Raw genomic sequence first — 27754 nt, forward strand, 5'->3', positions numbered from 1 at the left:
CACGCTGAAGATCAGGGTTCGAATCCCCACATGGGTACAATGTGTGAAGCCCATTTCTGGAGTCCCCCGCCGTGATGTTGCTGATATATTGCTAAAAGCGGCGTAAAAGCAAACTCAGTCAGTCAGAACAGCAGTCATTTGATCACTGACCTTGTCATAGCAGAAGACATTAAAAGCTGGAACTTTTTACCCTGCCTGGTGATTGGCCTAAAGGGGATCAAAACGGGAATGGTTGGTTGGAGTCTGTGTTGTGTAAAACTGCAGCATGGCATCTCAGTAGACTAACACTGTAAAACTGATACGAGGCATGTTCATATGTAATCTTTAACTCAGTGTTTCACCTCACTCTCGTACTGACAAAGCTGAGATGTTCCAATAGGTGAAGGACCAGCAGGAGGCAGAGAGAAAGAAGGTGACATCCCAGGAGATCCAGCAGGCTCTCATAGTGCAGACCAAGAACATCAACGAAAAGAAGACCTTCGTGAAACAAGACCTGGCCCAGGTGGAACCTGCTGTGATTGAAGCTCAGCAGGGTAAGTGGGGCCATGGGCTGGGCTTGGATGGGGGGACTCAGATTGTGCTGCTAGCAGTTTCTATAGTATCAGGAGGCTATGTTTAAATAATCCTGATTAAACAGAAACACTTGCCAGTCTTTTACCTGTAGACAGGTTTTTGATAGTATGATTGATTTTTTTATGGATAATCTCTCGTGGTCATGACATGGCTGAAACACTGCAGATGTGACTTTAAATTCTACCATTCTCAACTTTTTCCTCGTTTGGGTAATGTAGCTGGGGTTTGTGCTATCAATTTGAAGACAAATATATATGGTTTGGATAAAGAAGACTTGTTGCCTGTGCTGTTCCTATGTGGATTAGAATGAGGTTGGGGTTTGATGTGAGTTGTTCTGTAGTATTTACAGAAAAAGAAATTAAATTCTTAACAAGATAGTGTTGATCCAATCTGGATGTGGGGTTTGATAACCTACATATTCCCTAGTATATACTCAACCTCACAACCCTTCCTTGGTAACTAGGTGCTGGGTGGATATAACCGTTATCACTCACCTCCCAGGGCTTATGCATGTGTATTGTGATGTGTGTGAAGTGGTCTGGCCTTGTTCATGTCATAATAGAATAACCGATAGCTTGAACATTTCTGAATTTAAAAAATAAGAATTTGACAGACAAAACTTCAGGTTTTGAGAAGGGAAGTGGTAAAGGTGAATTTAAATGAAATCTATTTTGTAATTTAATGTTAATTCTTTGTTTCCTTAATGTAACTCGTATTAAAGTACAATTATGTTCTACAAGGCTGGGGCATATGACAGGAGATGCACTTCTCAACAACAGGGATTTAGTGTTGAGAGTGTGCTATGTGTGTCTCATGGTGTTGCTTATCTGTGGGTTTTGTAGATCAAATTTATTTTCTAGTATTTTAATCATTTTGAGATGGTTGTTCATATTTTTTTAATTGGACATACTTTTTCTTAACTGTCATCTTTAGTTTGGTGAAGTTGTAGTCCTCAACAATGCTCCTTGTAGAAGTTGTTTGTGAAATTGTCCACAGGAAGTACACAATTTGTCTGACTCTTAGTCACCTTTCTTGACAAAAAGATAAAAAAATATTACTGCATTAAGCACCAATAACTACTACACCAACCTGTAGTTAATCTTTTTGAGCATCAGTTGAACATCACCTTGTAATAGACGGGATCAGATGGTCAGACTCACTTACTTGGTTGACACATCATTGTATCCCTGTTGAACAGATAATGCTCATGCCCAGTTGAATAGATTGATGCTTTTCCACCAGCTGGATTGTCTGGTTCAGACTTGATTATTACAGACTACCGCCATATAGCTGGAATATTGCTGAGTGTAGCGTTAAACAACAAACCAACCAAGCAACCTACCTTATAATAGAAATATTTTGCTATGGCTACTGATTGTAGTTCTGTCTTATACAGAAAATATGGCATGAAATTCAGATCCAAAAGAAGATCAGCTTTGGAAATTTAGTCCTATAGTCCTTTCAAAACTACTGCTTACATGTAGAATTTTGCCCTTTAAGGGTTTTGCTGTGTTAAGGACTAGTGGACTAAACATGTTTCTATTGCTGAATTCTGTACAAGGAGCATTGTTCTTGTAATTATTATTGTAGCTCACCTGCTTTTGCTCCATTTTGTTGCATTCCTTCCCTCCTTATTTCCGTTTAGCGGTGAAATCCATTAAGAAACAGCACCTTGTTGAAGTCCGATCCCTGGCTAACCCCCCTGCAGCTGTCAAGTTGGCTGTTGAATCCATTTGTGTTCTATTGGGAGAGGGAGAACTCGACTGGAAAGCACAGAGGAGCATTTTGATGAGAGATAATTTCATATCGACTGTAGTAAACTTCAACACAGATGATATGGCGTAAGTTACTGATTGAAGGAGTATATTATATTGCAATATTTGGGAGAACTGGTGAAGACAGTCAGGTTGTCCTGCACAGTTGAACGAAGGGAGTAGACTTCACATGAAACAAAGTTGAAAATTGTTAAGACTTTCCATCAGCTGAGGTGATAGTAAAATATCTGGTTTAGTGCCATGCAAATAAATATTCTCCAGAGTTTAACAGAAAATTATTCCTTGGAATTTTTATCTTCCATCTTAATTTAAGCTTCTGATGAGAAAATTTTCTTGGCCTGGTGAACTGAAATTTGATTTTTGGCTGCTGGCATTGACTGGCTGAACTATTTGCTGCTGATTTAATGTTCCTGGCATTCAGCAGCAGCTACATAGTATCTACATATGTTTAAGAACTGTGACTTACCCTTCTGTCTTCACCAGTTTTTCCTCAATGATTTCCTTATGCTAATGGCCATGTTCCTTTGCCATGCTGCGTGTAGCTGTGAAATCGATCAAGAAGCAGCACTTGGTGGAGATTAGGTCAATGGGCAACCCACCCCCAGTTGTTAAACTTGCCTTGGAAGGTATTTGTTTGTTGCTGGGCGAGAACACGACTGACTGGAAAGCTATCCGAGCTGTGGTCATGAAGGACAGCTTTATCACAAATATTGTCAACATGAAAACTGATGACATCTCGTAAGTTGAAACAAGGAACTTGAAGAGAAGAAGCTGAAACTAAGAGGTGCTAAGTTGTATTTTAGTGATGTGAGCCAAAACATCCCCATGTTGAATAAATGTGTACATTTCACAAAATTGAAGAAAGATTCCTCTCAAGATATTTTCAGTCAAATGTTGAATGGGCAAATAGGCAAAGCTTTTTCATTTGGCCCAGTTTTATATGCTGGTTGTCCTCACTGTTTGTTATGTTAAATCTGCTTCAGATGTTTACTGTTTTGGCAACTCAAATTACTCTTGAGATGAAAGGTTTCCATGATATAGTAGGGACTGGAAAATTGTCAAGGCATCTATATCCATCCCCTAGGTTGAATGTGACAAGATGATCATAAGAGGAGGGTTTCATTCCCATGAGAACTGAATCTCATCGTGCTTAGTTTCACTCTCTTCTTGGCGAGATTCTTGGTTGCTGTTACGTGTGGTGAGAATTTTCTTTCAGCGATTTCAGGTATCAAGGAGATGAAAGTAGAATAGGTTAGCAAAACTGTTTCGATATATCAACGATGATGTGGTAACATAGTTGTTTAAGCTTTGGCTTGTGATGCTGAAGACTTGAATTTGATCCTATACTTTGGTGCAATGCGTGAAGTCCATTTGGGTACCCCACTGTGATATTGCTGAAATATTGCTGAAAGTTCCACAAAACTGTACTCACACAATGACATATCTAAACATGGGTAGATAAAGTGCAACAATGTCTACAATGTTCATATAGTACGTGTGAAGCCCATTTGGGTACCCCACTGTGATACTGCTGAAATATTGCTGAAAGTTCCACAAAACTGTACTCACACAATGACATATCTAAACATGGGTAGATAAAGTGCAACAATGTCTACAATGTTCATATAGTACAACGTGTGAAGCCCATTTGGGTACCCCACTGTGATACTGCTGAAAGTTCCACAAAACTGTACTCACACAATGACATCTAAACATGGGTAGATAAAGTGCAACAATGTCTACAATGTTCCATTTCAGCCACTCTACAGTAGACAACTAATCTGAACATATCAATGCTCGAACTGCTCGGCAATAACAGTATAATGCTATATGTACTTAATATCATATGAATTTTTCATTCAGTAATGTGATCATTTGTAGTATTTGTATTTGCTTTGTTTTTGAAAATGTTTTGTAAAATTGTAAATATGAATCTAGAATAAGAAGTTCAACAATGTAAGTAATATGGCATTAGACTTCGTAACAAATCCCACTTTCTGGGAGCCCAAGTATGTGAATTCTTCTGTTTGCTAGAACTGCATGGTAATGACAGTGCAGTGCAGTATGTTGTTCAAACAATAAATATTACAACATATATCTGTATTCAGGTTTATTAGGTAACCAAATTTGTAACATGTTTAGTTATTTTGTATATCATTTACCATTAAATCTACACAGAAATTCATTCGTAAATGTTTCCCTTCAAAATCAATTGACAATATGGCAGGAGTGGTTATTCCATCACTTTACTTCCCCTGTATCCATGACGACAAAATGGCAAAAACGATCATCCTGAATAGTATTTACTTTAGTAAGTAGGAAATAGGATCTGTGCCACTTTCAAACACTTTTACTCCAATATGATATGATACACAGCTCTACTGTTTGCTTGTAGTGATGACATCCGCAACAAGATGAAGTCCAAGTACCTGGCCAACCCAGAATACAACTATGAGAAGATCAACAGAGCCAGCTTGGCCTGTGGACCTATGGTTAAATGGGCCATTGCTCAGGTAGGTCTGTAAGATACTGAACAGCAACACTGGTCAAATTGATTGTACAATGATTGTATACACTACATTTGGATACCAAAATATTTAGATTACTATCTAAGTTTTCAACAATTTGTGGCATTTGACTTCTATTTTGTTTTTCTTATACTGTTATAGGCATCTGTGTACAGCATATCCCCAGTTCAAAGATCCATTGTTACATGTTTTCATGAATGCTATGGGGTGGTGTAGACATGTGGTTAAGGTTGGACAATGGTTTGGGCACATGACACTGAGGTTTGGGCACATGACACTGAGGCTTCCCAAAGCATACCACCTCCCTTTCGGACATTATAGTTTTACACTACTTCAAGCAAAATTCCATTAATATCATTTATGAACACAAGAAATGGGTTTCACCCATGGTACTCATTTGGGGAATTGAATTCCGATGTTTGACATGACGAGCAAACACTTAAACTACGTGGCTACCCCACTGTCCCATGTTGAAAGCAGCTTGACTACCCAACTGACAGATTAACCCTGAGTTATTGGTTGATTGGCATTCTACAAGTTGGTGAGTCAGTAATGAAGCATACAACTTCATGGATAATAACTTCTTGTTTATTGCATACAGTGACGGTTTGGTATAGATTCTTACACTGTTTTCAAGCTAAAAGTGACTGCATTATATATCATTGCTACTGTTGCTATAGATCAACTATGCAGAGATGTTGAAGCGTGTGGAACCACTGAGGAATGAGCTGCAGGCTCTGGAGGACCAGGCCAAGGAGAACCGTATGAAGGGCGAGGAGGTGAACAAGCTCATCATCGACCTCGAGGGCAGCATCTCCAAGTACAAGGAGGAGTACGCCATGCTCATCAGTCAGGCTCAGGCCATCAAGGCAGACCTCGCTGCTGTCGAAGCCAAGGTCAGTATTAACTGCTTAAGCATTCAGCATTCAGCTACTTCTAATGTGAGTAGAAATTGACATCCCTGTGATGTAAGGTCTCACTTTATGTGGTCTACTTTGCAGGGTTTTTGAGATGCCAGAATTGTTAGTAATAGTGTTGGGAATTGGTTAAAATCTCATAATTGATGATTGGTTTATTACAACCGATCAATCATCGAAAAAAATTGGTTAGCGTCATTAATGAAATTTGTTAATGCACATAAAAATAAGGAAAAAACATGTAGTTTTGGGGGGGGTTTGGGCAAAATTTCACACCTTTAAAAGATGACTAGTATGTCAGGAACAAAAAATTTCTTGGAGTCTTTAAGATAAATTCAATCATGACTTGAAACGAACTTGTAGTGCTTATGAAATGTAACAGACAAAACCAACCTTGTGAAAAATATTGTTTATGAAAACAAGTGTTCCAGAATTGTTTGTGTTCGATTATGAGAAAACATGATCGATTGCTTGGTCGTTTAGTCCACTGTGACCAATCTTCGATTATTTCATTTTAATCGGACCACCATTAGTTAGTAATGGTTTCAAGTCAAAATGATATTAGTTTTCAGTGCTATACCTTTGTCTTGAGGTTTTCCCTGATGATTACACCCTGCGTTACTTTGAATTTTGAGATTTACACATTGGTTTGTAAGCTGAGGACAGCGCAAAGCTATTGTACTTTCAGGAAACCAGTATGGCATGTACATTTTACAGTAACTGATGTCCCTGTTTCAGGTTGAAAGATCTGTCGCTCTACTGAACAGCCTTAGCAGTGAGAAGCAGAGATGGGAGGCAGGTAGTGAGACCTTCAAGAACCAGATTGCAACCATCATCGGAGATGTTCTCCTGTCTTCTGCTTTCATGGCATATGGAGGTGAGCTGAAACAGTTTTATGTGAAGTCTACATAATATTTGTTCCTTACAGCATCCTTGGCTCTGTGATTGTCATAATGTCGATGAATGTTTCAACATGGATTTAACAAGAATTGAATCACATTGTCTAACAAGATTCTGACTTATCAGCTCATGACTATTATTTGTGATGATGATATGATCAGATCTTCCTGTACCTCCTGTGTAAGTAGGTGGGCGGTGGGGTAGCCTAGTGCTTAAAGCGTTGGCTCGTCACGCCGAAGACCCGGGTTCGAATCCCCACATGGGTACAATGTGTGAAGCCCATTTCTGGTGTCCCCGCCGTGATGTTGCTGGAATATTGCTAAAAGCGGCATAAAACCAAACTCAGTCAGTCAGTCAGTGTAAGTAGGTTGCCTTGTATCAGGTGCCACAAGCCACTGTTTAAAATTGTGCCCCTTAGTCATGCTGGATCTGCTGCCTGTGAGATGGATTAGCAGATTCACCATGCTCTGTTGCACCCAACTAGCTCCTCTCTCACTGTTGAATAAGCTATGTTGCTGCTGTTCCAGGTTACTTTGACCAGTCCATGAGACACAACCTGTTCACATCGTGGTGCACACATCTACAGAAGGCCAACATCCTCTTCAGGAATGATCTAGCCAGAACAGAGGTAACCATAGAAACTAAAGATTATAGATTAAGTGTGTGATGAAAACAATATGAACAAACACTCATTTGATATGAGATAAAGACAAATACCTTTAACTGTAGTCCCAGATGCATTTCGTTTCATGTTTTGTTGACTTGAATAGATTTAGTGTGGTTTTGAAGGCTATGTTGTATAAATATAAATCAGTTGCATCCCCTAGATATGTCAGGATCTGCTATTTAAGAGTTGGAGTCTCACTGATATATTAATGTTTGATGTATCTGCAGCAGATTCAAAGCTTTTGTCACATAGATAGATATATTTGGTCTGCAACGTTGTGAACTTTCCAACCAAACTGAGAACCTGTCGTTCTAGTTGTAATAGACTGCAGTGTTATGGTCCAAAATGTTTAGATATAAGGTTTTCAAGATAGTAGATTGGTGTAGAATGATGAAGTACTGGGGTTTATCAGTCACAGCAGTATTGTACTGTATCTCAATGTATAATGTTTTCACCTTTTTTCTGTGTAGTACCTGTCTAATGCTGATGAGAGACTGAGATGGCAGGCCAACTCCCTGCCAACGGATGACCTATGTACGGAAAACGCCATCATGTTGAAGCGCTTCAACAGATACCCGCTCATCATTGACCCATCCGGCCAGGCCACGGAGTTCATCATGAACGAGTACAGGGACAGGAAGATCACCAAGACAAGGTGAGTTAGCTCTGAAAGAGTTATTAGTCAACGTCTGTAGTTGCAGGTACTAATTTAAATAAAGCGTGGGGCGGTGGGGTAGCCTAGTGGTTAAAGCGTTGGCTCGTCACGCCGAAGACCCGGGTTCGATTCCCCACATGGGCACAATGTGTTAAGCCCATTTCTGGTGTCCCCCGCTGTGATATTGCTGGAATATTGCTAAAAGCGGCGTAAAACTAAACTCAGTCAGTCAGTCAGTTAAATAAAGCGACTGCATTTCTAAACTTCAGAAACGCTGACTTGGTTGACACGTCATCGTATCCCAATTGCATAGATCAGTGCTCATGGTATTGATCATTGGATTGTCTGGTACAGACTCGATTTTTATTTACGGACGCCACCAATTAACTGGAGTGTGGTGTAAAACTCACTCACTCATTGCTTGAGAAAAGTTTCTATTCTTTCGACTTTTGTATCAACATTGATATAGTGATCTCTATTTTTTTTCACTGTGTCACATGCCATCAGTTTTCTTTAAACCTTTAGACATTGATGTTACAGCAATGTGATGAAGCTACTTGTCATTGCAGCTTCTTGGACGATGCCTTCAGGAAGAACTTGGAGAGTGCATTGAGATTCGGTAACCCACTGCTGGTGCAGGTATGTCACACTTGAAACTCAGGGCTAAGGCTATATCTTGTATAGATACTGGATAGACTGACCATATCTAGATAGGAAAGGGTAGAGGAGCTCCTGTTATTGGTATCATTGGGGATCCTAACGAGCTGCTGAATCACTCTTCAGAGATTCTTCAAATGTTTGCAGCCATAAATAGCTATTGTTAGCTCCTTACCAACACTTATGGGTTTCACTGAAGTAGTAAATCTGTGTAAAATGTTTCACCTCTTATGATGTTTAAGAATCTTTGTTCAAAGCCTTACATAGAATCAGTCAGGAATTGTATCTTAGTTAATATGTCGGCTTTGGTATCAAAGTAACTGTGACTTATTCTTTCATCTTTATTTTCTAGGATGTAGAAAGCTATGACCCGATATTGAACCCAGTGTTGAACCGAGAGTTGCGGAGGACGGGCGGACGTGTGCTGATCACCTTAGGAGACCAGGACATCGATCTGTCACCATCCTTCACCATCTTCCTCTCTACCAGGGATCCTAATGTGAGTACAGGGTACAAGGGAGACAAGCTGTTTTGGGTCAGAAGAAATCATGATCTGCATTAGAATTGGTCCCCCAGAAGCTTAGCCTGTTGTAAGAAGTAGCTAAAGGGAATGGAAAGGAACGGATGGGCAGGTTCAGTGATTTGGTTGATGCGTGTTGTCGCATACCATCTGCATACATCAGTGCAAATGATGTCAGTCACTGGATTGTCTGTTCCAGATTGTATTATTTACAGACTTCCGCCATATAGCTGAAATATTGCTGGGTGTGGCATTAAACAACCAACCAACCTTACAATAGAAACCTTTGCTGTGGCTGCTAATTGTAGTTCTATCTTGAACTGGAAACATGGCATGAAATTCAGATTCAAAAGGAGAGCAGCTTTAGAAATGTGCACAAGGCCTATAGTTCTTTTTAGTTGGAATACTGCAGATTGCAAGATTAAAAACATGGTACACCACATTGATTGCCTGTGTGTATCATGGTACAATGTCAATCAAAATATTGTGAAATATTCTGGCATTCTTCATACATGTCTTATGATAATGTCAGCATGTTCATGTACCAGGTTATTAACATGTGATTCAGTTTGACTCGGAGCAAATGTGAAGACGTAAATGTGTTGAGTTTGTGTTACCATCCAGTGGTCTGTTTATGAGGTCCATTAACAAATGTTTCTGAATCTCCCAGGTGGAGTTCCCTCCAGACATCTGCTCCAGAGTCACCTTCGTGAACTTCACCGTCACCCGTAGCAGTCTGCAGAGCCAGTGCCTCAACCAGGTCAGTAGAACGTCAAAATATGTTTTAGCATGTTAAAATGTAACACAAATTAAATGTCTCACATGCCAGATAGTGATTTACCATGTGCAGGGATTGATCCAGATCTGTGTGGAGTTCTGGTGTGAATTCAATAATTGTTTGGAAGTTCCTGTTAATACAATTGACACTAATGTGATGGCTTCATAACTTCATTGCAGTTATACCGTGACCAAAACGGAGAGGATTAACATTTCATCATTGCATTGAAGGTCATGTTGACATGCAATATTCAAATATGTATAATTAAGAACTTGAAAAATATTTCTTTGCATGAATGTTCGAAAAGAAAATGTTGAAACACCTGAAAGGTATTCAAAGTATGTTTTCCTCATCAAACGCAATTTAATCTCTTCAACTCTTAGATGGAAGTTCAGTGACTACGTCCTCATTTTGGGGCTTTGGAGTGGCTTACTGGTGAAAGCACCACACATAAGGCACTGTCTCCACTGTGAAATTGCTGGATTATTGCTGAAACCATGCTCACTCATTTCATTCCAGGTGTTGAAGGCTGAGAGACCAGATGTTGATGAGAAGAGATCTGACCTTCTCAAACTGCAAGGTATGGACAGTTTGAATGCGTGATATGTCCTTTTGGGATGCCATTGATTCAGTGGAACGAACCATTGTCCTAATATGTAGCCTCTGTCCATATTCATCTATACTTACCTGTGAAACAATGTCTTGTATTGTTATGTCCCAACGCTGTTTGGTCGTGTTCAGTTATCTGACTTAGGGGCTGGTGTCAGCTGTTAGGTTCTATTTCCACTAAGCCAAGGATGATTTAGTCAGTGTACAGAACTAAAACATGCTTGTTTTGTCAGGTGAGTTCCAGCTGAGACTGAGGCAGCTGGAGAAGTCTCTGCTCCAGTCCCTGAATGACGCCAAGGGCAAAATCCTGGATGATGACAGCATCCTCAGTAACCTGGAGACTCTGAAGACCGAGGCAGCCGAGGTTGCTCGTAAAGTGGAGGAGACCAGACATTGTGATGGCGGAGGTCGAGACTGTGTCCCAGCAGTACGTGCCTCTGGCCCAGTCCTGTAGCAGCATCTACTTCACACTGGAGGCTCTGCAACAGGTGGGGATGCTAGTCTCTCTTCGTCACAGTTGGGGAAGTCTGGTCTCTGGGTCACAGTGGTCTCTGGGTCACAGGCTGGTCTGGAGTGGGAAGGCTCTGGGTCACAGTGGTGTGGGGAAGGCTGGGTCTCTCACAGTGGAGTGGGGGAAGGCTGGTTTGTCGGGGTCACAGTTAGTGTTAGGAGTTGGTTTTGGGGTCACAGTGAAGTAGGGGATGCTGGTCTGTTGGGGTCACAGTGGTTAAGGGAGGCTGGTCTGTGTCCCCAGATGTGGGGATGTTTGTCAGCCTGGGTCACAGTTAGTGGACTGGGGAATGCTGGTCTCTGGGTCACAGTGGATAGGGAATGTCATTCGTCTTTTACTCTGTGGTGGGGGATGCTAGTCTGATTTTTCAGTGGGTATGGGATTGTCTGTCATGGTTACCGTGGGTGGGTTCTGAGTGGACTATCTGGTTTAGTGGGTGGCTTAGGGACTAGTTTCACTGAACTGACATTCACTGGTCTGCCTGGTTTAGTTGGGGGTTGCATTGACTTGCACAGAAGGAGTGGTTGTATTAGGATGGGAAAATAATCAGTTCATAGAAGTAGTTTTTCACATGTGTAATTTATTCATCCTTTCAGGTTCACTTCCTGTATGGTTATTCACTTCAATTCTTCCTGGAGATTTTCCATGCAACTCTCAACTGTGCTGAACTCAAGAACCAGAAAGACTATGCAGCCCGACTGTCCATCATCACAGCTGACTTATTCATGGTAAGATTGTAAGAGTTGATTTTGTATTTAGGAGCCAAATATAGGCATGACAAGACCCGGCTTTTAGTAATAAAACATGAAATGTTTTCCTAATTCAGACATGAATGAAGGTTACAAAAGCCAAAATCAATGTGCTTAATATGTGGAATACGGTGATTAAACTATAGCATGTGAAGCTATGAAACAATCAATGAAAATAAACCTTTAAACCCTGATGTAGGTATTAATTTACAACCTCTAACTATGTGCACATTTTATAACTTGCTGCAGTCATGTTGAATAAGAACCATGACTAGTTGGTCAGACAAAGATAAGATTGTGTTCTCCCCTCCCAGGAAACATACAGCCGTGTTGGGCGTGGCATGATTCATGAGGATAGGATCACCTTTGCTATCCAGCTCTGCCGCATCCACTTACAAGGTCTTGTCGGGTACGTTCTCTGCTGCTGCAAGGCTCTTAATATTTCTGATTTGTTCCAGGGTTTTGACTCGCTGCTTGTTATAATTCCCAATAAGTAAGGAAAACTTTAAGTGAATGATCTAGGGCCCTGTTTCACAAAGCTATCGTACAGCTACGACTGTCGTAAGTCTATGTTGCAGTATAGGAGGTACAACAGTCGTAGCGCTACGATAGCTTTGTGAAACGGGTCCCTGCTGCGTAATTTCTGGAAACTTCTTTGGAATGTCACAACTTACTCTCAAATACTACATTTTCTTTTGACCAGAAAATCAAGACTGTGTCCCTCTTAAAATGTTATTTTTAGTTTCTTTGGTACACTAACAGACAGAAATATATAGTACAGTAATTAACAGGTTGATAACTGATATATGTATGACCAATGACTGTTTTCTGCCTCAGAGAGTCAACATACACAGAGGAGTTCAATCACTTCCTGAGAAGCCAGGAGGGACTCCTCACCGAGAAGCCTGCAGCTGCCATTGCTGGGTTATCCCCCTCACAGGTGAATGTTGAACCTGACATGGTTTACTGATAGCCTGATGCTGCGTCATTTTGATACAAAGTTTATTTTAGACATATCTTTCCTAATAAATAGGCTTCCTATCATATTTGCCTCAAGGCTGAATATGTGATATAGACAAACTTTATGGATAACAACTTTTTTATTTCATGAGTGTGATGAGATTCTTATATATTGTCAAGAATCTGTATCGAAATGTCGCACTCACGAAATATAGAAGTTGTTATCCAAAAAGTTGGTCTATATCGTACTTCCCAACTTCTAAAATGCCACTTAGAGAAGTTAAAAGTCTATGAGTTGATCATTTCTTTACTTGACTACTGAATATTTACTAAATACATCATTCATGCCATTATCTAAATGTGATAACCATTTATCTATTGATCATGTATTGTAAAGTATATTTCATGCTATGGGAGAATTGTTTAAGTTAACTCAATTACATTTAATTGTAGCAAGCATCCCTGGTTCGTCTGAGCAAACTCCCAGCCTTCAGGAACATTGTCAAGGCAGTTGATGGAAATGCTGTAAGTTGACAGAATTGGTTCTCACTTCATGTTATATGTTTTTTATGCCCCGCAACCCGTTTTGCGGGGGTATTAAAATGGACTCTGTCCGTGCGTGCGTGCGTCCGTCCGTGCATATTTTTCTTTTCCGGAGCTGAACTCTAAAACCGTTCACTATTTCTTCACCAAACTTGGCACATAGATAGATCTGGTGGTGTACTGGTGCCTTTTGGTAGTTTTGTAATTCTGAATAAAAAATTTTTGGCGTTTCTGTGGCAACAAGTTTTGACTTAGCCTGAAATTGGTGGTAGTACACTTTTCCGGAGCTGAACTCTAAAACCGTTCACTATTTCTCTACCAAAATTGGCTCATAGATAGATCTGGTGGTGTACTGGTGCCTTTTGGTAGTTTTGGAATTCTGAATAAAATATTTTTGGCGTTTCCATGGCAACAAGTTTGACTAAAACAGAAATTAGTGGTAGTGCACTTTTCCGGAGCAGAACTCTAAAACCGTTCAATGTTTCTTCACCAAACTTGGCACATACATAGATCTGGTGGTGTACTGGTGCCTTTTGGTAGTTTTGGATTTCTGAATAAAATATTTTTGGCATTTCCATGGCAACAAGTTTGACATAGACTGATATTGGTGATAGTGCTCCTTTCTAGAGCAGAACTTTAAAAACCTTTCAATACTCTCCTTCCACTTTTCTATATACGCACCTAATTATTTGACATAATCATAACTCGTAGACATAATCATGAAGAGTATTTTGCCATTGGGGATATTGATGACTTTGTCTTCTTGTTATATACAAAGTTCATTTCTTGGAATATTGGTCTCTTTTTACAATCAGAAATTGTGTGACACTACTCAGATAGAAATTTCATGCTTTTGTAAATAAGTTTTGTTTGTTTTTTCAACCAGGATGTGAAGAAATGGATGGAGAGTGCTACTCCAGAAAAGAATGTGCCCCAACTGTGGAGTGAAGACAAGGGTCTCAGTAAGTGCCTGTGCATTCTAAATACTGTTTATATATATTGTACTTGTTTCACTGAGTGGTGCCTAGTTATAGATGAGAAAACAAGGCCGGTCGGCAAAGTCAATATACTGAGTCAGTTACCACTATATGGGCAGTGGGGTAGCCTAGTGGTTAATGCGTTCACTAACAACCGACAACCTGGGTTCGATTCCTCACATGGGTATAATGTTAGGTCCTTTTCTGGTGTGACATTGCTGGAATATTGACTTGCTCTCTCACACATCACTCACTCACTCAGCACTATAAAACCAGCACTAGTCCAGATTAGCACAAGCAGACATATACGCACACATGTTCATCCTGTGCCAACCAGCTGTGATTGTTCATTTATTTCCCCATGTCAGAATAGAGTCCCAGTATCTTGTGCTTGGTAGAGTTATTAAATGAGGGGACCTACTGTCCACACAATGGCTGTGTGGCCGCATACTTGGACAGTGTGGGTTGCTGATCATGCTAACAATACAGTCTCACAGATGTACATTGAATATTGCTTGATTTTGCATTAAGAAATATACAGAATAAACACCAATTTCCCCTTTCCCCCTTGCAGGTCCTATCGGCAAGGCTGTACATGGCCTGCTGGTGATCCAGTCTCTCCGACCAGACAGACTGACTGCCATGGCCCGTGTGTTTGTGGAGACAACCCTTACATCGGAATTTGTCCACTGTGGAGAAAAGGAACTTAACCTCGGAGAGATAGTGGAGAATGTGGTAAGCTGTCTTCTTTAATCAGCTGTCACAGCTACTGGAGTTATCAAGAATAACTGCCCCATGTGATGTTTGATTTTCTGTTTTAATTTTGAATGTTGTGTAACTTTTTATAAAAAATGGTTTTAAAAGATCTTTTTGGATACATGTAGTCAAGTGATTATAATAGTGCATTATTGACATTCCCTGAAATAATGTTATGATGTTATATCTGATTGTGTGTAGTTGTTCAAGTGTTCTAATCCCTATGTTTTGTTTGCCCAGATCAAGGCCAGTACACCAGTCCTGATGTGTTCCGTTACTGGTTATGATGCCAGCAGTAGAGTTGATGATCTGGCAGCTGAGTTGAACAAACCATTGACATCCATTGCTATTGGTAAGCTGGCCCTGCATTAATTACTGCAGGAATGCTTGCATTTTCAAACTTTCACAGTTCTTGGGGTATTTTAAAAAATAATAACTAATCATTAGGATGATGTATAATTAGTATATCAATTTGATATTTTCTCATATTGATAGGGATGTAGCTGTAGCATAGTGGTTAAAGCATTTGTTCATCACGCTGAAGACCTGGGTTCTGTTCCCCACATGGGTACATTTCTGTTGTCCCCTCCCGTGATATTGATGGAATATTGCTAAAACTAAACTCACTCACTCACTCTGATCGATTATCTAATTTTTCTTTGATATTGAGATGAATTGAAATTCTTTTACTTAACTGCATTTGACAATGGTGATAGTGGACCTGTCTCACAGGATGGACAGAACAGCATCTATATGATACTGATAAGGATCTAACAATGTCACTGTTTTGTTACCAGGATCTGCTGAAGGTTTCACCCAGGCAGAGAAGGTTATCAACTCGTCCAGCAAGTCTGGAAGATGGGTGATGCTGAAGAACGTCCACCTGGCTCCACAGTGGCTGGTTCAGCTGGAGAAGAAGCTCCACAATCTGACACCTCATCCCAGCTTCAGGCTCTTCCTTACCATGGAGATCAACCCAAAGGTACGCTGAAACATATACAACTGTAGGGATACAGAGAGGAGTTGGTCCTAACTGCTGAGCTTGACTTGCTGACAATGTTACCTCCACAAGGTTTTGTTGATTGTGTCATAATATAGCAATGGTTGTGTCATAGCAATGGTTGCTCTTACGACCAACCACTAGTTATTTACTAGCTATGGTGATGTCTTGACTATTGATTACAAGAGGAGTTCAAAAGGATGAGGAAATAATTGGAACCAAAGAAATTTCTCAAATGTGTGACATACTGATTTTACAGAACTTGTGGAAGAATTCATGTGTTAATATACTACCCATCAAAGTTTAGACTCACTAGTGCCAATGTAGCCACTTACTTCAGTCAACTGTTCTGAACTACATTTTGCTAAATATTCATAATGTTTAAGGTAATGTTTACACATGAATTGATGTATTGTAAAACAAATTCGTAACGTTGAAAAGATTATTGTCATGAGTTCAATACATGATGAAACTCAGTGAAAATTGGCGAATTCTTAACAAATCTTTACACCAAACCGCAGCTGATATTTGCACATGCTTTTCAGCAATTTGATGCATGGTCATTGTGCAATTCATCTCCATAAGGTTTGCAGTTGGTTCCCCTAAGTTAGTGGAGAAATTCATCTTCGATGTAACCACATATATATACATAACATATAGTGAGTGCTTTAAGTGAGTCTAAACTTTTGACGGGTAGTATATGTCTTTGAGGAAATGCAAGAATTCTGACAATTCGTTGTTTCCGCGCACAAAGTTGTATAATAATCTCTATTGATTCTTATGTAACATTTTGCCAGTAATTTTACTCTCCATTTTGTCCAGATTAAACTACAATATTGTCAGCATTATACACTGAATAGTAACACAGTAAGGTATAGCTGTGACTTGTTTCCTTTGGCAGCTACCCTCCAACCTGTTGCGAGCCGGTCGTGTGTTTGTGTTTGAGCCGCCACCAGGTGTCGCTGCCAACCTCACCCGGACATTCAGCACAGTACCGACATCCAGAATGTGCAGGGTGAGTGTCATAACTTCCCACAGTTATGTTGCAGTAAACTTTGACCTTTTTTTGTCATTTTTCAAAATTCAAAATAATTTATTAACATAGCATCATTGTGAAAAGTTGGCCGCTTGACCAAAGGAAATTGTCCAATGTTAAATTTCTCTTGCAACATTGCCCTGTGTCTTAATGAGAATCTTCATAGTTCACAAAACCTAGAATATTTACTCTGAATATTTCTGGGTAAAAATATCAAATGTTCTGTAGTCATGGAAAAAATGAAAACCTCTTTATCCATTTCCTTGATTTATATAAACTAATACAGTATGAAAATGTGAGAATCAAAAGTATAAACATTTGTTTGCAATACTTATAAAATATTTTTGTATGTATGTCTTAGGTCACTACTCAGAAACTATACTTGTTTTCATCGCATCAAAAGACCTCAAGAAAAGTTTGTTTATCTGTTTATTGCACTGTTGCACTATGTATATGCTGTGTACTTCAGGAACCGAATGAGAGAGCGCCTGTACTTCCTCCTGGCCTGGTTCCATGCCATCGTACAGGAACGGATGCGTTACACCCCGCTCGGCTGGGCCAAGAAGTATGAGTTCACCGAGTCTGACCTGAAGGTTGCATGTGACATGCTGGATGTCTGGATCGACTCTGTTGCTCTGGTACGTTGTTCTGTTCCTATATTCTGCGATGGGGCTTGTCTATCGGACTGTAGTTTGTTTTCCAGAGTTGTTTCCCCTATTTGCCCTCTTTAGTTTACAATTCCATGCTTAAGGGTTTCACAAAATAATGTAAGCTCACTAACTTAGGCTTCGTTCCTGTAGCAAGCTGTGTCTGGGGTGGTTGGATAGCCAAGTGGTTTTGTCACGCCGAAGAGCCAGGTTCAATTCCCCACATGGGTACAATGTGTGAAGCCCATTTCTGGCATCCCCAGCCATGATATTACTGGAATATTGCTAAAAGTGGCGTAAAAACTAAACTCACTCCTATTTATCAAGCTGACACTGTGATATAGTTTATGTGCTGTTTAATGAAATTTTAAGTGAAACTTGCTCAGTCTTTCTTGAATTCAGGCAAAATATTGTCTGTGTAGGTATTTCTAAAGATGGTTTTCTAAGGAAAGTACCCATTGTATATTGTATCATTTTTGTCAGGGTCGTACCAACCTGCCCCCAGAGAAGGTTCCATGGGATGCCATCAAGACTCTACTGTCCCAGTGTATCTATGGTGGAAAGATTGATAATGACTTCGACCAGGTAATGTGTTTTTTCACCATTTCTAACATGGTTTATACCAATTTGAACTGGTGCTTGAAGAGGAACTAGGACCCACTGTCTGGTGTCAATTTCTAGTGTAGATTTAGACCCTAGATTCTGTGTAGTTAACTTAACCATCAATGCTGTACATAAAATAGTTTGTTATATCATAAATAATGGGTTTTCCATGACTTAAATAAACATGCTAGTACACCCAGTTGTTTCAAGCAGAGCTCACTTATAACTGTTTTAATTCACACAAGCTGATTATTAAATTTAAGGCATAACTTTTCTACTTTCTATCTCCTACATCCAGCGTCTCCTGAGCACATTTGTAGACAAGCTGTTCACCCCAAAGAGTTTTGAGGGTGACTACAAGTTGGTTACTAATGTAGATGGTGTCCAAGGGAAGAATATCTCGATGCCAGATGGAGTCGGTAAGTACCTCAGTACTGATGACATGCCCAAGTGTTAAAGCCTTTAGATATCGGCCATACTCCAAGCTTGAGAGGACAACAATTGATCAAGGCAGACAAGTCCTCTATTATATTTTCTCTGTACTTGATAAGATGTTGCTCTGTGATTATTCCATACGTAAATTTAACAAGGTCTTCCCCGCTTGCAATTTTTAACAAGATGAACTCTACTCTTTACTATATCTGTCTTGTAGACGGGAACAGTTTGTCCAGTTTGTGAACAACATGGAGGAGAGGCAGACGCCATCGTGGCTGGGACTGCCCAACAATGCTGAGAAGGTGCTTCTGACAACTAGAGGTAAGCAAGGACAAACAGCATCAAACCTTCTCCACATGCCCTTCAGATATCCTAACAATACACAAGCTGCAGTGATTGAATAAGGAAACAATATGATGTGCCTTACAATGCATATCCCAGGTACCCGAATGGTAAATAATTCATTTGGGTAATTATGAAAACCAAAGATGATGGATGGCTCTTGATACCTAACCTTGTGATCCTTGGGGCAGTATAAGTCCCAAACACCCCTGGGGTTGGAGGATTTTCATTTCATCATCATACCCTATAAGCATAATATGTTTGTGTTGTCAACTGTTTTTGGTAATGTACAGAGTACAGTGTGTATATTTGACTGTAATAAAGGGGCATGAAACAGCATTCACTCCCTTGGATTCACATTCTGCACGACCGCCTCCGTGGTGTAGTAGTTAGAGCGTCCGCCCGGAGAGCGGAAGGTCGCGGGTTCGATCCCCGACCGCGTCATACCAAAAGACGTTTAAAATATGGTACTTGTTGGTCCCTGCCTGGCGCTCGGCATTAATGGTTACAACAAGGACTGGTCGGCTCGGAGTCAGTATAATGTGTCTGAGTGGGGTATTCATGCTTCACTGCGGCATGGTACCTCAGTGGGCTAGCACTATAAAACCGGCTTAAGTACAAGCAGCCGCACATACACATACACACGCATGCACGTCATCATATGAGCGAAATATTCTCAAACACGACGTAAAACCCAATTTCACCTCACCTCACCTCACATTCTGCACATTCACATTCTCTGATGAGAGACACAATAGTGTTCATGTATTTGCTAATCATGTCTGCTACAGGTAAGACATGCTTCATTCACTGTTACAGGTAGCGACATGATTGCCAAGCTGATGAAAATGCAGCTGTTGGAGGAAGATGATGTGATTGGCGCCCCAACCGATGACCATGAGGGTCACAGAATGGCTGATGGTCGCCCTGCCTGGATGAGAACCCTTCACCAATCTGTGGGAACCTGGCTCAAGCTGGTACCTCAGGTCAGTGTAACACAGCAGCTCAGATTTGTTGCATGCCAATTCACTAGTTATGATTCCACGCAGCAATCATCAGTGATTTCAACACCTGTGAAGATCGAAGATCGCATTTATCATCTTCAACCCATGCTTGTTTAAAGAGGCGACTTATGGTCAGGCTCGCTGAGTTTGTTGATGAATGCCATCAGTCTCGATTGTGTTGATCGATGTTGTGTCAGTCACTGAATTGTCATGTCAAGACTGTTACTTACAGACCATTTACAGACCACCGATCCGGGTTAGAATTGATCTTCAGTAACCCATGCTTGTTGTAACGGCGACTAATGGGATCGGGTGGTCAGACAGAGTTTGTTGATGCGTCTCGATTGCATAGATCGATGCTGATGTCAGTCACTGAATTGTCATATCAAGACCCTGTTACTTACAGACCATTTACAGAGTTACAGACTATTTTCCATACAGCTGGAATATTGCTGGCTTTTAATATAAAATAATGTTGTCATTGTACTTACATCTTGTATTTCTGGAAAGTATTTGTACTTGTATTATTGTCAGTGCAGTGTTAAGTAATTCTTGTACAGAGTGATAACAATTCTTGATATTAAATGAACATAAATGCAGTCAATGGATTGTTTAATCCAATATATATTTCTACCTAACATAGTGTGTACTAATTCTCTGTGTGATAACTCAGTAGATCTTTCTAGCTGTTTCACATAGACATACATAATCTGTCATAATCTTACATAATCTCTTGTAGTAAACTGTTCTCTCTTCTGGTATCACCACAACAGACTAGTTCATACTCATTAGTATATTCTTCTATAAGTCTCCTTTGTGGATTCTGGGTGACACCGTTGGCTTGTGAATGTTCGATGCATCGCATTTTTACCGCCGATACCGACCCGGTTCTATGCGTGAATCCCCACATGGGCACAATGTGTGAAGCCCATTTCTGGTGTCCCCCGCCGTGATGTTGCTGGAATATTGCTAAAAGCGGCGTAAAACCAAACTCAGTCAGTCAGTCTGGGTGACACTGGTACCCATCATGTGTTTCACATCCGAGTCAACTTGTCGCATCATGTGAACAGAGAGAGGACTTGATTTATGGCCACAACATACCCCAGTGGCGTGGGACCTTGACAGTAATATCAATCCCTCATTTATCTGGTCCGATGTGGGTTATGTACAGTTTGCCTCACATAGCTGTAATATAGCTGAATGACCACAAGCAACTGATTAATCTCTGTCAATAATATCAATCCCTCATTTATCTGGTCCGATGTGGGTTATGTACAGTTTGCCTCACATAGCTGTAATATAGCTGAATGACCACAAGCAACTGATTAATCTCTGTCAATATTGTCTATGTCGAAGCAAGAACAGGGTACAAATTACATAAGACAATCTTGTGTCTAAGGAAATTCAGTTTGTTTACAAATGAACCCCAACCATTATTTTCCCGAACAGCCTGAAGATGCAGTGGTGAGTGTTGGAAGCAGTTCCTGTCCACACGGAAAGGGTTTATATTTTGCTTTGTCCAGGATAGTATTTGAGATGTTGGTTGAGGATTGTTTCTGTAGGGTTACAGGATGTACTTCCTGTATGGATGAAACAGGAGATTATTTTTGGTAAACATGTGGTGTTGAGGAGCACCCTCAATTACCCAGTCTATCATGTCTTTGTTTAATTGTGATAAATATACTGGACCCTTTCACCACCATAGCTTCATTTTATAAGTGCATCACCTAACATCTTAGAATTATACTCGCAGGTATGCTTGAAATTATAAACCAATCAGAACATCTCTTTCAAAGAATGGATCAACATATTAAACACATTGCAAGCAAGTCCTTGATATAATTAAATGAGTCAGAAGGCTCTTATGAATTGCTTATACCTGTAGAAAGGATTTTCTCAAGTATTAAGATGGGAAGGAATCCCCAAGTAATTGAAAATGCAAACAGTCAGACCTTTCAACTCTCGGAAGTCGCTGGTGTTGATCATGTCAGAACAAGTTCTTGGAAACCTACATTGGGAATCAAGGAAACTGGACACCAAGCTATGGTGATGAAGAGGTCCAGGGTATTTACTGATAGTGAAAGAAAACCAAGAGGACTAGCTAGATCATTATCTTTTGGGATTTTTTGTTGGTTTTCTTTTGTGAACCATAGTGTAGAAGAACTTTCTTTGTGTTTTGTCCCAGTGCACCTCACAGTATATGAAAGCATTTAGAGTGAAGGATCAGACTCTGCTACACAAAGGAAGTTTAAGACTTGATTCTTTCATATTTTACCATAGGTAAACTGTCGTGCCATGATATCAGTATGAAAGCATCAGATGGTCTTAACTTCTTTTGAGTGGTATGTTTCATCTGAATCATTTTTCTATGTCCACCACTCTAAGCGTGTTCATCAGCTGTCGGAATACCTAATACTTAGCACCCACGTAGCTGCTTTATTTACCATTTACATCTTCCTATTTCCATTATTCTGTCCAGACCGTTGAACCTTGTGTGAAAGCACTATTTTATAGCTATTTTTTTTACCCATTTTATCAGTTTTTATTTCCCAAATATTTATTGCCCACTTAAAGTATGCACCTTCTTTTGAAGACCTTTTCGTAATTTAAAAAGTTTTAATTGATTTCTTTCTATACTTGATACATTCTATTAGATTTACAGGAGTAGACTTTCTCTTCTGTTTTTTGTACTCGACATGAAGTAACGCATGTATGTTTTAACACTGTTGTATGTGACTGTAACACTTAACCTCATTGTAATACAACCTTCATAGTAACTTCTTAACTTTGTTTCATTACTCAGTTGTTCAGTGTGGACTCTTGTACTCAGTTTCACATTTTTGTGTTCAGTCATACATTAAACATTCTGTTTCACATGTATGATTTGAATTCCGCTTTCAATGCCTGTTGCCCTTTCAGTCGCTGGGAGCCATGAAGCGAACAGTCGAAAACATCAAGGATCCCCTGTTCCGGTTCTTTGAACGAGAAGTGAATGCTGGAGCACGCCTTCTGAACGATGTACGTCAAGATCTCCTTGATGTCATGAAAGTGTGCAACGCTGAGAAGAAGCCAACCAATCACCACAGATCCATGATGGCTGACCTTGTCAAAGGTAAGGAATTATTCTTAGAAAATATTTTGAGAAATATTTAACAATGAGGACTAAATTTTGACAACTGTTAACACGTTGACTGCCACCACAAGTATGTGTGTATAAATGTCTGGCCCAATTTGCCACTACAAGTTATCTTGTAGCTATATTGGTGGTATTTTAAAACAAGTTTCACATGTTGGCAAAACAGCACAAGAAGCAATTGTCTCCTGGCAGTAACAAAGAATGCCAGCAGATGTTTGTTTCTTGTGCCTATTTTGCCAACATGTGAAACTTGTTGTAAAATACCACGGATGTAGCTACAAGATAACTTGTAGTGGCAACTTGGGCCAGAATTGATACAAGTATACTCCTGACAGGCAGTGAACGTGTGAAACCTAAGCATTTAGTAATATGTGTGTTGATGTAGCATTGCTCCTCCTGCATACAGCATGGGTTCAGTTTGCTGGAATATTTCTATTAGTGACATAAAATCCATGCATTTTCTGACGCTATAACCATATAAGAATATAATCAGGAAACTTTCCAGCTATGTTTTGGGGGATTATGCAGTTAACATTCTCTGAGAGGGTGGGTTCAAATCATCATGATTGGAAGATCAAAATTTTTTTTTTTTTTTTTTTTTTTGCTTCATGATTGAGGAAAGATAATCATTATGAATGTTGAGGGGTAATCTCAAAAGTAAACATTGATGCTTTCCATAAGAAATGTTATATTTGGCATTACTTTTGTACTATAATAGAAATTCTATTTCTTTTTTGGTAGTCCCATCGAGCATTTAGCCCACAGTACAGGCAGTGGGATGCCCAATCAAGCACACAAAGTTTGTGATCCTGTGGAAGCCTCAGTGGCTGAGTTGATTAGATCAATGACTTTGTGTGTTGGCAATAAAGGGTATCACATTGAGAGTGTGGGTTCCATTCCTAGATTGGACTCTACCAAAAATGTACTGGAATGTGTACTTTATGGGAGCTCATGTTGAAAACAAGTGAATGACTACAGGGTCAGAGGGGAATTTTTATTTAATTAGTCCACAGTAATTATCTGGTACAGACCTGCAATCTGTCTTATGGTAAAAGTGTTAGTCCACTAGGAAATGTCTCTGGTTCTTCTTGAAGTTTACTAGTCTCAGATTAGCAAACTTATAATAATTAAGAAACCCAGTTTGGCAGATCAGTCAGTTTGAAGAAAATACACTTTGAATCTCTTTTGTTGGAAAAATGTTTATACCAAACCAAACATACAGGTCCAGGGTGTCTCAATCAGTAATCACTTGGCGGAAAGTTTCAAAATATTGTTTTGTTATACAGCTGTTGTGAAACTTTCTTTGCCATGCAGGTATAATCCCTGAGACCTGGCGCCGATACATCATCCCCAATGGTCTGACCGTCATCCAGTGGATCACAGACTTCAGCCTGCGTATCAAACAGTTGCAGAAGATTGTGCAGACTACAAGCTCTGGTGGGGCGAAGGAACTTAAGGTGGGTGTGGAATAAAATTAGGCCAAATTGGTAGTTCCCCACATGGATGATACCATCAAGACAAAGTGGTGATGCTGTAGGAACCCTGGGCACTCCCGGATAGACCCTGAGTACTTCATGCTTGTCATAACTAAGCTGTAGATAATCTGACTAGTGAAGATCCTGGTTAGAACAGGACTGGATGGTCAAGCTCGCTGACTTGGTTGACACATCATCGTATCCCAATTGCCTAGATCAGTGGTCATGATGCTGATCACTGGATTGTCTGATCCAGACTTGAGTATTTACAGATCGCAGCCATATAGCTGGAAAACTGTAGATCACCTGGTTACAGTATGCGATTTGTGTTTGATTGCATATCATCCTTAACAGTCAGTGTAGATCGTTATTCATGCTATGAACCAGTGGATTGATTGACCCAAACTCAGTTCATTACAGGCAGCCATAATGGAGTTGGAGTACTGTATCTTACTGCAGCTGGTAATCTTTCTTTAAATAGTTTCATGCAGCAAAGTGCCATTAAGTCCATTTCACTCACTCTTACTTGATAATGTCCTGCTTGGTGTTTCAGAACTTGAATGTGTGGTTGGGTGGACTGTTCATCCCCGAGGCATACATCACAGCTACACGACAGTACGTGGCCCAGGCTAACGGATGGTCTCTGGAAGAACTGTATCTTGATGTAAGTAGTTTTCATATTCAGATTCCTAAATGCTGGGAATGTAACTTCCAGAAATGTCAAGCTTTATGATAGGTGCGCTTAAGAATAATACCAGACAGCAGCAGGGAAACATGGGAAAAAGACAAATCGGAGTAATTTGTGATAGGTATTGAATTGTATTATGCTTGTAGCTAAATATGCCAACAGATGCAGGATTTTGAAAAATGAAATGTACCAGTACTTTCCAAATATGTTGTGATATATTTATTTTAAATGATGGTATACTGGCAATACCTCACACCCCTACTTGTTAATTGTGGACCTCACATTCTCAAATTTATCTTCTAGGTGAACGTAACAGGCAAAGCTGGAGCTCTTGATGCGTGCAGCTTTGGTGCAATTGGTAAGCACTGTGCATGTCACTGCAGTAAATCTTCAACAGCAACAAAGTCTTCCTTGTTAATCTTTAACAGGATGAACACTGAGACATTGATATTAACACTGATTGACGGAGTATGGTTTTACGCCGCTTTTAGTAATATTCCAGCAATATCACGCTGGGGACACCAGAAAGGGGCTTCACACATTGTACCTAAATGTGAACTGAATTTGGGTCTTTGGCAAGACAAGCGAACGCTTTAACCACTAGGCTACCTCACTGCCCCTGACATAAAAGGAGCGCTTTAACCACTAGGCTACCTCACTGCCCCTGACATAAAGGAGCAATGTGTGAAGCCTATTTCTGGGTCTCCCACCCGGATATTGCTGGAATACTGCTAAACACAGCATAAAACTAAACCCACTCACTCAGGACTGATCATATCGATAAAATCGGCATTGGAGACTTGTGGACCAGTTGGTCACTGTGACCAGTGGGGATCTGGTTAAAAGTGGTATTCAGAAACACATGCTTGATGTTAGAGATGACTCACAGGATCAGATAGTCAGGGTAGCTGACTTAGATCATTCATTTCAATGAATCCCAACTCATCAATGTTCAGATTCAGTTATTTCCAGACTGCCATCATATAGCTGGAATATTGCAGATAATGGCTTTTATCAGTCAATAAACTGAAGTAGTGCCAAGATGATGGGTTCATTTGCCCTGAGAATGATCACTGGTTGGTCAGCATTGTAGATTGGTTTCTCCGATGTGAACATCTATGTCCTTTCAGGTTTCCATCTCACATTAGAAGCTGTCAAATCATGATATAACTGAAATTCAGAGTCTCTTGCTCACTGTTATTACCATTGAAAGCCCATCAGTCTGGCCAAGTCTATGTATTAGTATGATAGTAACTATGACATGTTTGCTGCAGGCCTCAAGCTGCAAGGAGCTGTGTGTAAGGACAACAAACTGGAGCTGTCGTCAACCATCTCAACAGAGCTGCCTCTCACTCTCCTACGCTGGATCAGGTAAGCTTCTACCTCAGGACCTCATGGAGTAACCAGCTGCATACATGTGCCCTTACATTATGGTTACTTTAACTGGGCACACTCTTCGTAGTTGGTTAGGATCACATGTGGCTCAAGGTGCCACAATCCATTATGCAGAGTCGTGTCCCTTTGGCATGCCAGAAATTTATGATCCTGGGTTTGAATTCCAGATTATTTTTCTAGGTTTGTCAGCACCATACCTGTGATTCTTTTTCTTCAGAAGTCCTCCTTGGGGTACATATAAGCATTTAAATGTCCATTTAAAATACCTATGACAGTTGTAACAATATTTCAATAAAATATTTTACAAAACAAAAAACTTGTTTTTGTCTTGTGAGACCAACCCTACCGCCAAGAGCAGGTAACTCTGGCTGCTTACCTCAAACCTCAACAGAGTCTTGGCCAGGCGTCGATAGATATCAGGCCGAAACTTGAACTACCGCCGCCGTACCGGAACCGAAGCCCAGGTCGGTGCTAGTCCCCAGGTTCAGAGAGTACGAACCCCGGTCCCGAGACACATGGGAGAAGCCTGACAAAGCATGAAAAGTGAGGTTTGAGGTAAACAGCCGGAGTTACCTCTTCTTGGCTCTAGGGGGCCCTGTGGGGCCCTATAGGGGTGGTCTCACAGGACAAAAACAAGTTTTTGTTTTGTAAAATATTTTATTGAAATATTGTTACAACTGGTAGATATTTTAAATGGACATTAAAATGCTTATATGTACCCCAAGGAGGACTTTCTTCAAAGAATTCATAACCTCTATAGGTTTGTATAAGTTTCTCACTTAGTTGAAAATGGCCTGCATCAATCCAGGCTTTCCTCTCACATCAGACTGACATACTGTGCTGTGAAAGTAATACTCTTCAAAGCAGCTGTAATTATGAACATCATTTGTAAAAACCTTGGTGTCATTTAGAATCTGA

General features: G+C 40.2%; 1 protein-coding gene across 1 annotated transcript in view; it reads left to right on the forward strand.

Moving 5' to 3' along the window:
* Window positions 1-27754, forward strand: part of LOC124286151 (cytoplasmic dynein 1 heavy chain 1-like) — a 69727-nt gene that overhangs the window by 41450 nt on the left and 523 nt on the right. The window contains 34 exon segments of the mRNA XM_046722500.1: window positions 380-533; window positions 2219-2414; window positions 4744-4861; window positions 5557-5772; window positions 6532-6670; window positions 7221-7321; window positions 7831-8015; window positions 8585-8654; window positions 9025-9171; window positions 9863-9952; window positions 10490-10550; window positions 10813-10967; window positions 10969-11067; window positions 11687-11818; window positions 12154-12248; window positions 12677-12779; window positions 13253-13324; window positions 14229-14304; window positions 14894-15054; window positions 15316-15427; window positions 15873-16057; window positions 16977-17090; window positions 17581-17594; window positions 17596-17749; window positions 18242-18343; window positions 18660-18784; window positions 19014-19117; window positions 19958-20124; window positions 21592-21606; window positions 23062-23254; window positions 24593-24735; window positions 25307-25417; window positions 25745-25799; window positions 26716-26812. Of these exon segments, the coding sequence (XP_046578456.1) occupies window positions 380-533; window positions 2219-2414; window positions 4744-4861; window positions 5557-5772; window positions 6532-6670; window positions 7221-7321; window positions 7831-8015; window positions 8585-8654; window positions 9025-9171; window positions 9863-9952; window positions 10490-10550; window positions 10813-10967; window positions 10969-11067; window positions 11687-11818; window positions 12154-12248; window positions 12677-12779; window positions 13253-13324; window positions 14229-14304; window positions 14894-15054; window positions 15316-15427; window positions 15873-16057; window positions 16977-17090; window positions 17581-17594; window positions 17596-17749; window positions 18242-18343; window positions 18660-18784; window positions 19014-19117; window positions 19958-20124; window positions 21592-21606; window positions 23062-23254; window positions 24593-24735; window positions 25307-25417; window positions 25745-25799; window positions 26716-26812 (4061 nt within the window).

This window comes from Haliotis rubra, unplaced genomic scaffold (assembly GCF_003918875.1).
Source record: "Haliotis rubra isolate DU_JTF1 unplaced genomic scaffold, ASM391887v1 Scf377, whole genome shotgun sequence".
Classification (NCBI taxonomy): Eukaryota; Metazoa; Mollusca; class Gastropoda; order Lepetellida; family Haliotidae; genus Haliotis; species Haliotis rubra.